The sequence below is a fragment of the Tursiops truncatus genome, chromosome 8, assembly GCF_011762595.2.
Source record: "Tursiops truncatus isolate mTurTru1 chromosome 8, mTurTru1.mat.Y, whole genome shotgun sequence".
Classification (NCBI taxonomy): Eukaryota; Metazoa; Chordata; class Mammalia; order Artiodactyla; family Delphinidae; genus Tursiops; species Tursiops truncatus.
In genome coordinates, this window is record NC_047041.1 from 54455754 (window position 1) to 54469377 (window position 13624).

The 13624-nt window shown below is 39.1% G+C and overlaps 1 protein-coding gene across 3 annotated transcripts in view; it reads right to left on the reverse strand.

The window, feature by feature from the left end:
* Positions 1 to 13624, reverse strand: part of ACER3 (alkaline ceramidase 3) — a 188125-nt gene that overhangs the window by 38631 nt on the left and 135870 nt on the right. For all 3 annotated transcript variants that reach the window (XM_033862213.2, XM_073808406.1, XM_033862217.2), the window contains one exon: positions 10992 to 11050. In XM_033862213.2, the coding sequence (XP_033718104.1) occupies positions 10992 to 11050 (59 nt within the window). The remainder of the gene's footprint in view (positions 1 to 10991; positions 11051 to 13624) is intronic.

Consider the following 13624-nt stretch of genomic DNA (forward strand, 5'->3'; position numbering starts at 1 on the left):
GTTTAGGAAGTTTTCAGTCATAATTTCTTCAAATATACTTTCAATCCTCTTTTCTCTTTCTTCTCCTTCTGGGATTCCTACTACACATAGATTGGCTCACTTTATGTTATCCAATAGGTCTCATATATTGCTTTGATTTTTTTTTCATTTGTCTTTCCGTCTGCTGTTCTGATTGGGTGATTTCCATTATTCTATCTTTCAAATCACTTATTCGTTCTTCTGCATTATTTAGTTTTCTATTTATTGCTTACAGCTTGGCTTTCATCTCAGCAAATGAGTTTTCTAGTTTTAATTGGCTCCGCTTTATAGCTTCTAGTTCCATGTTACAGTGATCTGTATTTCTGTCAATAGCCTTTCTTAATTCCTTCAGTATTTTTATTACCTCCTTTTTGAACTTGGGATCTACTAGACTGGAGGGGTCTGTTTCATTGTTCTTTCAGGGGATTTCTCCCGTTCTTTTTTTTTTTTTTTTTTTGTGGTACACGGGCCTCTCACTGTTGTGGCCTCTCCCGTTGCGGAGCACAGGCTCCAGACGCGCAGGCTCAGTGGCCATGGCTCACGGGCCTAGCTGCTCTGCGGCATGTGGGATCTTCCCGGACCAGGACACGAACCCGTGTCCCCTGCATCGGCAAGGCAGACTCTCAACCACTGCACCAGCAGGGAAGCCCTCTCCCATTCTTTTAACTGGGACTATTTCCTCTGGTTCTTTTTACTTATATTTCTTTGACTCTATGAATTTGGGAGAAACAGTTATCTACTGTGGTCTTTAAGGGCTGTTTGTATGTGGAAACATTCCTGTGGAGCCTGCATGAGTCTAATATTTTTGGTGTGAGGGCTGTTTTTAGTATGGATGCCTGCTGTCTCTTTCCTTAGCATGTGCTGGCCATTATCCCGTTGACAGGGGGTGTAACTTGTGTTGTGGAGACCAGAGCCCGTACTGGATATTGAGTGGGGCCTCCTCTTTGCTCTGTGGCTGTCACAGCCCTGTCAGGGGCAGGATCTGCTCCTCAGCTGTTGGAGTAGAAGCCCCCACATCCAATTCTTAAGTGCGGTGTTGGGTAGGTGGAACTGGAGCACTTCCACTGGAAGAGGATCCACTAAGTATTCCTCCGCAGGAGCTGTCCACCAGAAAGTGAGCTTTGTGGTGTCATCTGTCACCGGTTGTGCACGCTCACAAAGTACACTGTTCTTGGTACTGCCTTCGGCCCCGTCTCAGTCAAGGGAATACAGGCAATTGGCCTGAATGTCCCTCAGCTGCTGTGATCACAAAGCTGCTGGCACAGATCTGCCAAAGTCAGACACAGGGACTTGCCATGGGAGCTATGGAATCAGCACAGACCATGGCCCGCCTCTGTGTGCACATGCCCGCAAAGCCAACAGGTGCTAGATCTGGACCCAACCCAGGCTCAGGAGCACCAGTAATCCACTGAGATGGCCAGAAGGCACTGAGCTAATAAAGGCACCAGTGCTGTAAATCCATCAGTCGTAAAGCTGCAAGCCCAGATTTCAGCCCTGCCTCTGGGTGTGGGCAACTGCCAGGACTTGCAAGCTCCCAGAGCTCGTAGAGGTGGAGTTGTGACTGCTGTGAGCAATGAGGAAAATGAGGCTGCTGTGGTGGGGCCCCTTCCCTCCCTTTGCGTGTGCGTTAACAATGGGGCTTCTATGGCATACCTGGGCTCAGTCCTGCCCATACCCCAAGTTGCGGCCTGGGCCACACTCCAGTCTCTTCGGGCTGTCTCCGCAGAGCCAACCCCAGTCCTCTCCCGAGGTTTGTCCTCTGAAGCCCGAATTTCAGCACCCAGGCCCTGTACACACCAGCAGATGCATGTTTCAGGCTGGGGAATGCAGCAAGGTGGCCATGACTGTGCTGGTTTCTCTCCGTTCTGCCTGCCACAAGCCAGTTGCTGCACTCTCCTCTGAACCTCTGACGCTCCCTTTCTGTCCTGGCTGATCTTCCAGCCACCAATGGGGGTTCCCAAGGTGAGGGAACCTCTCCTGTTTCATAGCACCCTCCCAGGGTGTAGGTCGAACACCAATTCCTTTTTTTTTTTTCTCTTTCATCCTGCCCAGTTACATGGTGATCTTTCTTGTGGCTCTTGTTGTATGAGATCTTTTGCCAGTGTTCAGTAGTTATTCTGTGAGAACTGTTCCACATGTAGGTGTATTTTTTATGTATTTGTGGGAGGAGGTGAGCTCCATGTCCTTCTATTTTGCTATCTTGATCTCTCTGGTACCATTATTAATATGCTGTGTTTCTATATAATAGCAATAAATGTGTGGACACCAAAATTTAAAAATACAATACCATTTACAATTGCTTAAAAAAAAAATCAAAGCTTTAGTTGGCTTCCTTCTCAGTACCAAGTCAGTGGTTTTCCTAGAAGTCTCCGGAGATTGATTCAAGATGGCAGAGTAGAAGGACATGCTCTCATTCCCTCTTGCGAGAACACCAGAATCACAACTAACTGCTGAACAATCATTGACAGGAAGACACTGGAACTCACTAAAAAAGATACCCCACATCCAAAGACAAAGGAGAAGCCACAATGAGACAGTAGGAGGGGTGCAAACACAATAAAATCAAATCCCATAACTGCTGGGTGGGTGATTCAAAAACTGAAGAACACTTACACCACAGAAGTCCACCCACTGGAGTGAAGGTTCTGGGCCCCACGTCAGGCTTCCGAACCTGGGGGTCCGGCAACGGGAGGAGGAATTCCTACAGAATCAGACTTTGAAGGCTAGTGGGATTTGATTGTAGGACTTCGACAGGACTGGGGGAAACACAGACTCCACTCTTGGAGGACACACACAAAGTAGTGTGCACATCGGGACACAGGGGAAGGAGCAGTAACCCCACAGAGACTGAACCAGACCTACCTGCAAGTGTTGGAGGGTCTCCTGCAGAGGTGGGGGGTGGCTCTGTCTCACCGAGAGGACAAGGACACTGGCAGCAGAAGTTCTGGGAAGTACTCCTTGGCGAGAGCCCTCCCAGAGTCCGCCATTAGCCCCACCAAAGAGTATGGGTATGCTCCAGGGTTGGGTCGCCTCAGGCCAAACAACCAACAGGGAGGGGACCCAGCCCCACCCATCAGCAGACAAGCGGATTAAAGTTTTACTGAGCTCTGCCCAACATAGCAACAGCCAGCTCTACCCACCACCAGTCCCTCCCATCAGGAAACTTGCATAAGCCTCTTAGATAGCCTCATCCACCAGAGGGCAGACAGCAGAAGCAAGAACTACAATCCTGCAGCCTGTGGAACAAAAACCATGTTCACAGAAAGTTAGAAAAGATGGAAAGGCAGACGGCTATGTACCAGATGAAGGAACAAGATAAAACCCCAGAAAAACAACTAAATGAGGTGGAGATAGGCAATCTTCCAGAAAAAGAATTCAGAATGGTGATAGTGAAGATGATCCAGGACCTTGGAAAAAGGATGGAGGTAAAGATCGAGATGATGCAAAAAATGTTTAACAAAGATCTAAAAGAATTAAAGAACAAACAAACACAGATGAACAATACAATAACTGAAGTGAAAAATACACTAGAAGGAATCAATAGCAGAATAACTGAGGCAGAAGAACAGATAAGTGACCTGGAAGACAGAATGGTGGAATTCACTGCTGCAGAACAGAATAAAGAAAAAAGAACGAAAAGAAATGAAGACAGCCTAAGAGACCTCTGGGACAACATTAAACACAACAATGTGTTTATAGGGGTCCCAGAAGGACAAGAGAGAAAGAAAGGACCCGAGAAAATATTTGAAGAGACTATTGTCAAAAACTTCCCTAACATGGGAAAGGAAATAGCCACCGAAGTCCAGGAAGCGCAGAGAGTCCCATACAGGATAAACCCAAGGAGAAACACACTGAGACACACAGTAATCAAACTGGCACAAAGGAAACACAAAGAAAAATTATTGAAAGCAGCAAGGGAAAAATGACAATTAACATACAAGGGAACCCCCATAAGGTTAACAGCTGATTTCTCAGCAGAAACTCTACAAGCCAGAAAGGAGTGGCATGATATACTTAAAGGGATGAAAGGGAAGAACCTACAACCAAGATTACTCTACCCAGCAAGGATCTCTTTCAGATTCGATGGAGAAATCAAAAGCTTTACAGACAAGCAAAAGCTAAGAGAATTCAGCACCACCAAACCAGCTCTCCAACAAATGCTTAGAACTTCTCTAAGTGGGAGACACAAGACAAGAAAAGGACCTACAAAAACACACCCAAAACAATTAAGAAAATGGTCATAGGAACATACATATCAATAATTACCTTAAACGTGAATGGATTAAACGCTCCAACCAAAAGACGGCAGGCTTGCTGAACAGATACAAAAACAAGACCCATATATATGCTGTCTACGAGAGACCCACTTCAGACCTAGGGACACATAGAGACTGAAAGTGAGGGGATGGAAAAAGATATTCCATGCAAATGGAAATCAAAAGAAAGCTGGAGTAGCAATTCTCATATCAGATAAAACAGACTTTAAAATAAAGAATGTTACAAGAGACAAGGAAGGACACTACATAATGATCAAGGGATCAATCCAAGAAGAAGACGTAACAATTATAAATACATATGCACCCAACACAGGAGCACCTCAATACATAAGGTAACTGCTAACAGCTATAAAAGAGGAAACTGACAGTAACACAATAATAGTGGGGGACTTTAACACCTCACTTAGACCAGTGGACAGATCACCCAAACAGAAAATTAATAAGGAAACAGAAGCATTAAATGACACAACAGACCAGATAGATTTAATTGATATTTATGGGACATTCCAACCAAAAACAGCAGATTACACTTTCTTCTCAAGTGCGCACAGAACATTCTGCAGGATACCTCACATCTTCGGTCACAAATCAAGCCATAGTAAATTTAAGAAAACTGAAATCGTATCAAGCATCTTTTCTGACCACAACACCATGAGATTAGAAATCAATTACAGGGGACAAAACGTAAAAAACAGAAACACATGGAGGCTAAAGAATACGTTACTAAATAACCAAGAGATCACTGAAGAAATCAAAGAGGAAATCAAAAAATGCCTAGAGACAAATGACAATGAAAACACGATGATCCAAAACCTATGGGATGCAGCAAAAGCAGTTCTAAGAGGGAAGTTTATAGCTATACAAGCATACCTCAAATAAAAGGAAAAATCTCAAATAAACAATCTAAACTTACACCTAAAGGAACTAGAGAAAGAAGAACAAACAAAACCCAAAGTTAGCAGAAGGAAAGAAATCATAAAGATCAGAGCAGAAATAAATGAAACAGAAACAAATAAAACAATAGCAAAGATCAATAAAACTAAAAGCTGGTTCTTTGAGAAGATAAACAAAATTGATAAACCATTAGCCAGACTCATCAACAAAAAGAGGGAGAGGACTCAAATCAATAAAATTAGAAATGAAAGAGGAAAAGTTACAACAGACACAGCAGAAATACAAAGCATCCTTAGAGACTACTACAAGCAACTCTATGCCAATAAAATGGACAACCTGGAAGAAATGGAAAAATTCTTAGAAACGTATAACCTTTCAAGACTGCACAAGGAAGAAAAAGAAAATATGAACAGACCAATTGCAAGTAATGAAACTGAAACTCTGATTAAAAATCTTCCAACAAACACAAGTCCAGGACCAGATGGCTTCACAGGTGAATTCTATCAAACATTTAGAGAAGAGCTAACAACCTTCCTTCTCAAACTCTTCCAAAAAATTACAGAGGAAGGAACACTCCCAAACTCATTCTATGAGGCCACCATCACCCTGATACCAAAACCAGACAAAGATATTACCAAAAAAGAAAATTACAGAGCAATATCACTGATGAATATAGATGTAAAAATCCTCAACAAAATACTAGCAAACAGAATCCAACAACACATTAAAAGGATCATACACCATGATCAAGTGGGATTTATCCCACAGATGCAAGGATTCTTCAATATATGCAAATCAATCAATGTGATACACCATATTAACAAATTGAAGAACAAAAACCATATGATCATCTCAATAGATGCAGAAAAAGCTTTTGACAAAATTCAACACCCATTTATGATAAAAACTCTCCAGAAAGTGGGCATAGAGGGAATCTACCTTAACACAATAAAGGCCATATATGACAAACCCACAGCAAACTTCATTCTCAATGTTGAAAACCTGAAAGCATTTCCTCTAAGATCAGGAAGAAGACAAGGTTGCCCACTCTCGCCACTATTATTCAATGTAGTTTTGGAAGTCCTAGCCACGGCAATCAGAGAAGAGAAAGAAATAAAAGGAATACAAATTGGAAAAGAAAAAGTAAAACTGTCACTGTTTGCAGATGACATGATACTATATAGAGAGAATCCTAAAGATGCCACCAGAAAACTACTAGAGTTAATCAATGAATTTGGTAACGTTGCAGGATACAAAATTAATGCACAGAAATCTCTAGCACTCCTATACACTAATGATGAAGAATCTGAAAGAGAAATTAAGGAAATACTCCCATTTACCATTGCAACAAAAAGAATAATACATCTAGGAATAAACCTACCTAGGGAGACAAAAACCTGTAGGCAGAAAACTATAAGACACTGATGAAAGAAATTAAAGATGATACCAACAGATGGAGAGATATACCATGTTCTTGGATTGGAAGAATCAATATTGTGAAAATGGCCCTACTACCCAAAACAATCTACAGATTCAATGCAATCCCTATCAAACTACCAATGGCATTTTTTTTTATAGAAATAGAACAAAAAAGTCTTAAAATTTGTATGGAGACACAAAAGACCCCGGATAGCCAAAGCAGTCTTAAGGGAAAAAAACGGAGCTGGAGGAATCAGACTCCCTGACTTCAGACTATACTACAAAGCTACAGTAATCAAGACAATATGGTACTGGCACAAAAACAGAAATATAGATCAATGGAACAAGATAGAAAGCCCAGAGATAAACCCACGCACCTATCGTCAACTAATCTATGACAAAGGAGGCAAAGATTTACAATGGAGAAAAGACAGTCCCTTCAATAAGTGGTGCTGGGAAAACTGGACAGCTACATGTAAAAGAATGACATTAGAACACTCCCTAACACCATACACAAAAATAAACTCAAAATGGATTAGAGACCTAAATGTAAGACCGGACACTATAAAACTCTTAGAGGAAAACACAGGAAGAACACTCTTTGACAGAAATCACAGCAAGACCTTTTTGATCCACCTCCTAGAGTAATGGAAATAAAAACAAAAATAAACAAATAGGACCTCATGAAACTTAAAAGCTTTTGCACAGCAAAGGAAACCATAAACAAGACGAAAAGACAACCCTCAAAATGGGAGAAAATATTTGCAGACGAATCAACGGACAAAGGAGTAATCTCCAAAATATATAAACAGCTCATGCAGCTCAATATTAAAAAAACAAATAACCCAATCCAAAAATGTGCAGAAGACCTAAACAGACATTTCTCCAAAGACATACAGATGACCAAGAAGCTGCTCAACATCACTAATTATTAGAGAAATGCAAATCAAAACTACAATGAGGTATCACCTCACACCAGTTAGAATGGGCATCATCAGAAAATCTACAAACAACAAATGTTGGAGAGGGTGTGGAGAAAAGGGAACCCTCTTGCACTGCTGATGGGAATGTAAATTGATACAGCCACTATGGAGGACAGTATGGAGGTTCCTTAAAAAACTAAAAATAGAATTACCATATGACCCAGCAGTCCTGCTACTGGGCATATACCCAGAGAAAACCATAATTCAAAAAGACACGTGCACCCCAATGTTCACTGCAGCACTATTTTCAATAGCCAGGTCATGGAAGCAACCTAAATGCCCATTGACAGACAAATGGATAAAGAAGATGTGGTACATATATACAATGGAATATTACTCAACCATGAAAAGGAACGAAATTGGGTCATTTGTAGAGATGTGGATGGATCTAGAGACTGTCATACAGAGTGAAGTAAGTTAGAAAGAGAAAAACAAATATCATATGTTAATGCATATATGTGGAACCTAGAAAAATGGTACAGATGAACCGGTTTGCAGGGCAGAAATTGGAACACAGACGTAGAGAACAAATGTATGGACACGAACAGGATTGGTTAGGTTGGGTGAGCACATGCAGACCCTTTAAAGCAATACTGTGTGCTACCCCCCTGCGCGGGGCGGTGGTGGTGGTGTGATGAATTGAGAGATTGGGATTGACGTGTATACGCTAACGTGTATAAAATGGATGACTAATAAGAACCTGCTGTATAAAAAAATAAAATAAAATTCAAAAATTAAAAAGAAGAAAATCAAAACTCCAAAATGCTAATGGAAGAAATCAAAGATGATCTAAATAAATGGAGAGGCACACAAGACACACTGTGTTCATATACTGGAAGACTTAACATAGTAAAGATGTCAATTCTTCACAAATTGATAGGCAGGTTTAATGCAATTCCTATCAAAATGCCAATAAGATTTTAAATATAGACATTATTCTTCTAAAATTTATACATAAAGGCAAAGGAACCCAAATAGCAAAAACAGTTTTGAAAAAGAAGTGAGAGGAATCAATCTATATGATTTGAAGAGGTATTTTATAGGTAGAGTAATCAATTATCAGGGAGTAGGACCAGTAGAGGGATAGACACCTAAATGAATGCAACAGAATAAAAAAACTCAAAAATACATCCACACAAATATACCCAAATAATTTTTGAGAAAGGTGCAAAAGCAATTCAGTGAAGAAACAGCCTTTTCAACCAGTGGTCCTGGAGTAGCTGGACCTCCGTAGGTTAAAAAATGGACCTCAACCTACTCCTTACCCCTTACATAAAAATTAACTCAAAATAAATCATAAACTTAAATGTAAAACTATACAAAACTTTTGTAAAAAATGGGAAAACCTAGGGTTAGGCATTGAGTCCTTAGCCTGGACGCCCAAGCACGATATGTAAAAGGAAAATTGATAAACTGACTTCATCAAAATTAAAAACTTTTGCTCTGTGAAAGGCTCTGTGAACAGCATGAAAGACAAGGTACAGACTGTGAGAAAATATTTGTGAGCCACATATTTGATGAAGAGTATCTAGAATATGTAAAGAATGCTCAAAACTCAAATTAAAAAAAGAGAAACAATCCCATTAGAAAATGGGCAAAGACATGAACAGACGTTTCACTGAAGAGGATATACAGATGGTAAATAAGCACATGAAAATATGTTCAACATCATTAGCCACTAGGGAAACAAGAATTAAAACTACAATGAGATATCAGCACATATCTGTAAGAATGACTAAAATAAAAAATAGTGACAACACCAAATGTTGGCAAGGATGCAGAGAAACTGGGTCACACATACACTGCTGGTGGGAATGTAAAATGGTAGAGCCACTCTGGAAAACTGTTTGGAAGTTGGGCTTTCCTGGTGGTGCAGTGGTTGAGAATCCGCCTGCCAATGCAGGGGACACAGGTTCGAGCCCTGGTCTGGGACGATCCCACATGCCACAGAGCAACTAAGCCCGTGCACCACAACTACTGAGCCTGTGCTCTAGAGCCTGCAAGCCACAACTACTGAAGCCTGTGTGCCCTAGAGCCCATGCTCCACAAGAGATGCCACCGCAATGAGAAGCCCGCATACCGCAATGAAGAGCAGCCCCCGCTCGCCACAACTAGAGAAAGCCCACGTGCAGCAACGAAGACCCAACACAGCCAAAAATAAATTAATTTAAAAAAAAAAACAGTCTGAAAGTTTTAAAAAGAATTAAACATATGATTATCATACAACCTAGAAATTCCACTCTGGGCATTTATTCCAGAGAAATGAAAACTTATATTCACATAAAAACCTGTAAATAAATATTCATAGCAGCTTTATTCGTAATAGTAAAAAACTAGAAATAAAATCTGGAAATCCAGATGTTATTCAACAGGTGAATGATTAAACTGTGGTACATCCATATCACGGAATACTGCTCACAATAGAAAGGGTGAACTACTGATACACTCAACAACTTGTATTAATCTCCAGTGAATTATGCTGAGTGCAAAAGGCCAATCCCAATGGTTATATATACTGTGTGATTCCATTTATATAACACTCTGAAAAATGGGAGAAATGAAGGGCAGATTAGTAGTTGCTAGGGGTTAAGCACAGGGGGTAAGGAAACGGGGTAGGAGGGAACTGGGTGTGGCTACAGAAAGACCACACAGGGATCCTTGTAGTGATAGAATTGTTCTGTATCTTGACTCTGTCAGGGTCAAATCCTGGTTATGATATTGTACTATAGTTTTGCAAGACATTATCACTAGAGGAAACTGGTAAAGGGTACAGACAATCTATTATTTCTTACAATTGCATGTGCTTCTACAATTATCTCAAAACAAAAAGTTTAATTAAAAAAGAAAAAAACAGGAACAAACCCATAAATCATACTATTTACTTACTGAGCATCTGTTATGTGGTCAGGCCCTATGCCAGGTACTCACATGAAATATTTCTTATTTTATTTTTCATGAACTCTATAAATATTATGCCTATTTCCTAAATGATCTTTCTGGAATACTGTTTCTCTGTGACACTAATAGTCTTCCTTGAGAGGTGTTCTGCAAAAAGGGTTCCTTAATTAAGTAGTTTGAGAAACACAAAAACAATTATTTTCTTTTCTACTGTAGGATTTTTCAAGGCCTTTAATAAACTCGTGTACATTATAAATATTCAAAAGGAGGCCATCACACACAGCTTTCCTCAAATTTCTTTAATTTTAGAACTCTTGGTTTCATGTGATGCCTATTAACAACTTATTTAAAGAATTAGTATTTCTTGCAATATACCATAATAAATGTTGGGTTATAAGTTTTCTACCAGTATCCCTTCTGGAGTTGGGTTTTATGTGTTATTTCAATTCAGGCTACAGATTTACCACCTAAGTGTACTCTTTTGATGATCCAAACTACTTACCATGTAACAATATAAATAGATCGGACTACTAATGTGAAGACCAACATTCCATACATGACCTGAAGAAGAAAGGGAAAATGAAGTTAGTAAAATCATGATTCTTTGGCAAAGGAAGTATATTTTGCCTACAAAAATAGTCCTCCCGGTTAAATGTAAACATTTATTACCTTTCATTACATTTTAAAGAACAGACGTATAATTATATAATGAAGAGTTATACTAACCTTTGTGGAAAGAGCCTGCTTGTGAATAATATCAGAAGTCTCATGTCAATTTTAATTCTGAATGGTTCCATGAAATTTTAAATATATGCTAAAACCTGAACAAATGCTGTATTTTTGCCTCATATTCCCTAGAAATCCTTTCCTTCTTGTTAGCTTCACTTTCAGCAAATGATTCTACTTCCCATCTTATAAATCTGAACTCTTTTAAACTCTCCTCCCAAGTGTTTGTGCATTCATATGCATCCTCTCCCTGCATTCTTTCTCCCATTCCTAGTTTCTAAAGAAAGAAGTGCCCATTTCTTCTTGACTGAGGTTAATCTACTCCCCTGTGTTCTTTATTCTATATGCTCCCACATCTTCCCAGACTTGGCTCCAACAACTAACCTCTTTCTCTTCTATATTGAGCACTGGATAGGTACTACTACCTGGAAACCTGAACCTAGTGGGAAAATTTAACTTTTAGAAGTGTGGAATATTAAATACAAGAAAACTGCATAGAATATAAATGTATAACTTAAATATTTATAAAGCCAATAACTGGGAAAGTACCATTCAGGTCAAGACACATGTTATCTCTTCCCAGTCCAACCCTCTCCCCTACTCCTTAGAGGAAACCACTCTCCTGACTTTTAAAATAAACACATTTTCTTGCTTTTCTTTACGTGTTTACTAACTTAAACTGGCGTCCTAAATAGGCACTCCTAAATAAGTTTTTAAAATTTTAATTTACAATAGAATAATGTTACATACATTTGTTTTTGTTTTCTTTTAGAATTCAATTATGTTGTATATGTAGCCATAGTTCATTCATTTTTGATATCACATAAACAAATACCACAATTTGTTTACCAATTCTTGTGTTGATGGACATTTTGAGGTTATTTCCAGTTTTCACTTCTATGAACATTTTTACGCATATATTCTAATACACACATACAGAAGTTTCTCCAGGGTATGTACCTAGGAATGTAACTGCTGGGTCAGAGGGTATATTATTATCAAAATTACTAAAAATGTCAAACTGTTTTCCAAAGTGGTTATACCAACCTTTACTACAACCAATGTGTATTCTGACTGTTTCTTTTATGCCACGTACTCAAAACATGATATTGTCAGACTTCTAAATTTTTGTCAGTCTATGTGGTTTTTAATATGTATTTCTCCGATTACAGGTTGAACACTGTATGTTATGTTCACTGGCCAATTGATATCTGCTATTGTTCAAACCTATTTTTTTATTCGGTTGTCTGTCATTTTCTTACTTACTTGTTCCTGTTTCAACTTTAAAAAACTTTTAAAATTAAAATATAACACATACACACAAAGTGCTCAAAACATAAACACTGTTTGAGGATTATCACAAAACAAATATCTTTGCAATTTTTGACTTCGTAGGTCAGAAAACTGAACTTTGGCAGAATACCATAAATCAACTTCATACCACTCTCAAGTTCTATACCCTTCTCTACCCCGAGGGTTACCACTATGCTGACTTCTCACATTAGAGTTCAGTTTTGCCTGTTTTGAACCTCAATATAAATGGAACTGTTTTATAAACTTGTGTCAAGCTTCTTTTACTCAGTATTGTGCTTGTGAGCCTCATTCAACTTGTTATACGAGCTGTGGTATATCAGTGTTCACTGCTATCTAATATTCCATTATTTAAATATGTATATTTTATATATCCATTCTACTGCTGATGGACATTGGGGTCTAAGTTTTAGCTATTTATAATAATCCTGCTATAAACATATATAACATAGGAAGAACACTCTTTGACATAAATCACAGCAAGATCCTTTTTGACCCAGTTCCTAGAGTAATGGAAATAAAAACAAAAATAAACAAATGGGACCTAATGAAACTTAAAAACTTTTGCATGGCAAGGGAAACCATAAACAAGATGAAAAGACAACCCTCAGAGTGGGAGAAAATATTTGCAAATGAAGCAACTGACAAAGGATTAATCCCCAAAAGATACAAGCAGCCCATGAAGCTCAATATCGAAAAAACAAACAACCTAATTCAAAAATGAGCAGAAGATCTAAACAGACGTTTCTCCAAAGAAGATATACAGGTTGAAAGGCACCAGTCTTTCAACTGAAAGGATGCCCAACATTACTCATCATTAGAGAAAAGCAAATCAAAACCACAATGAGGTGTCACCTCACACGGGTCAGAATGGCCATCATCAAGAAATCTACAAACAATAAATGCTGGAGAGGGGGTGGAGAAAAGGGAACCCTTTTGCACTGCTGATGGGAATGTAAATTGATACAGCCACTATGGAGGACAGAATGGAGGTTCCTTAAAAAACTAAAAATAGAATTACCACATGACCCAGCAATCCCACTACTGGGCATATACCCTGAGAAAACCATAATTCAAGAAGTCATATACCACAATATT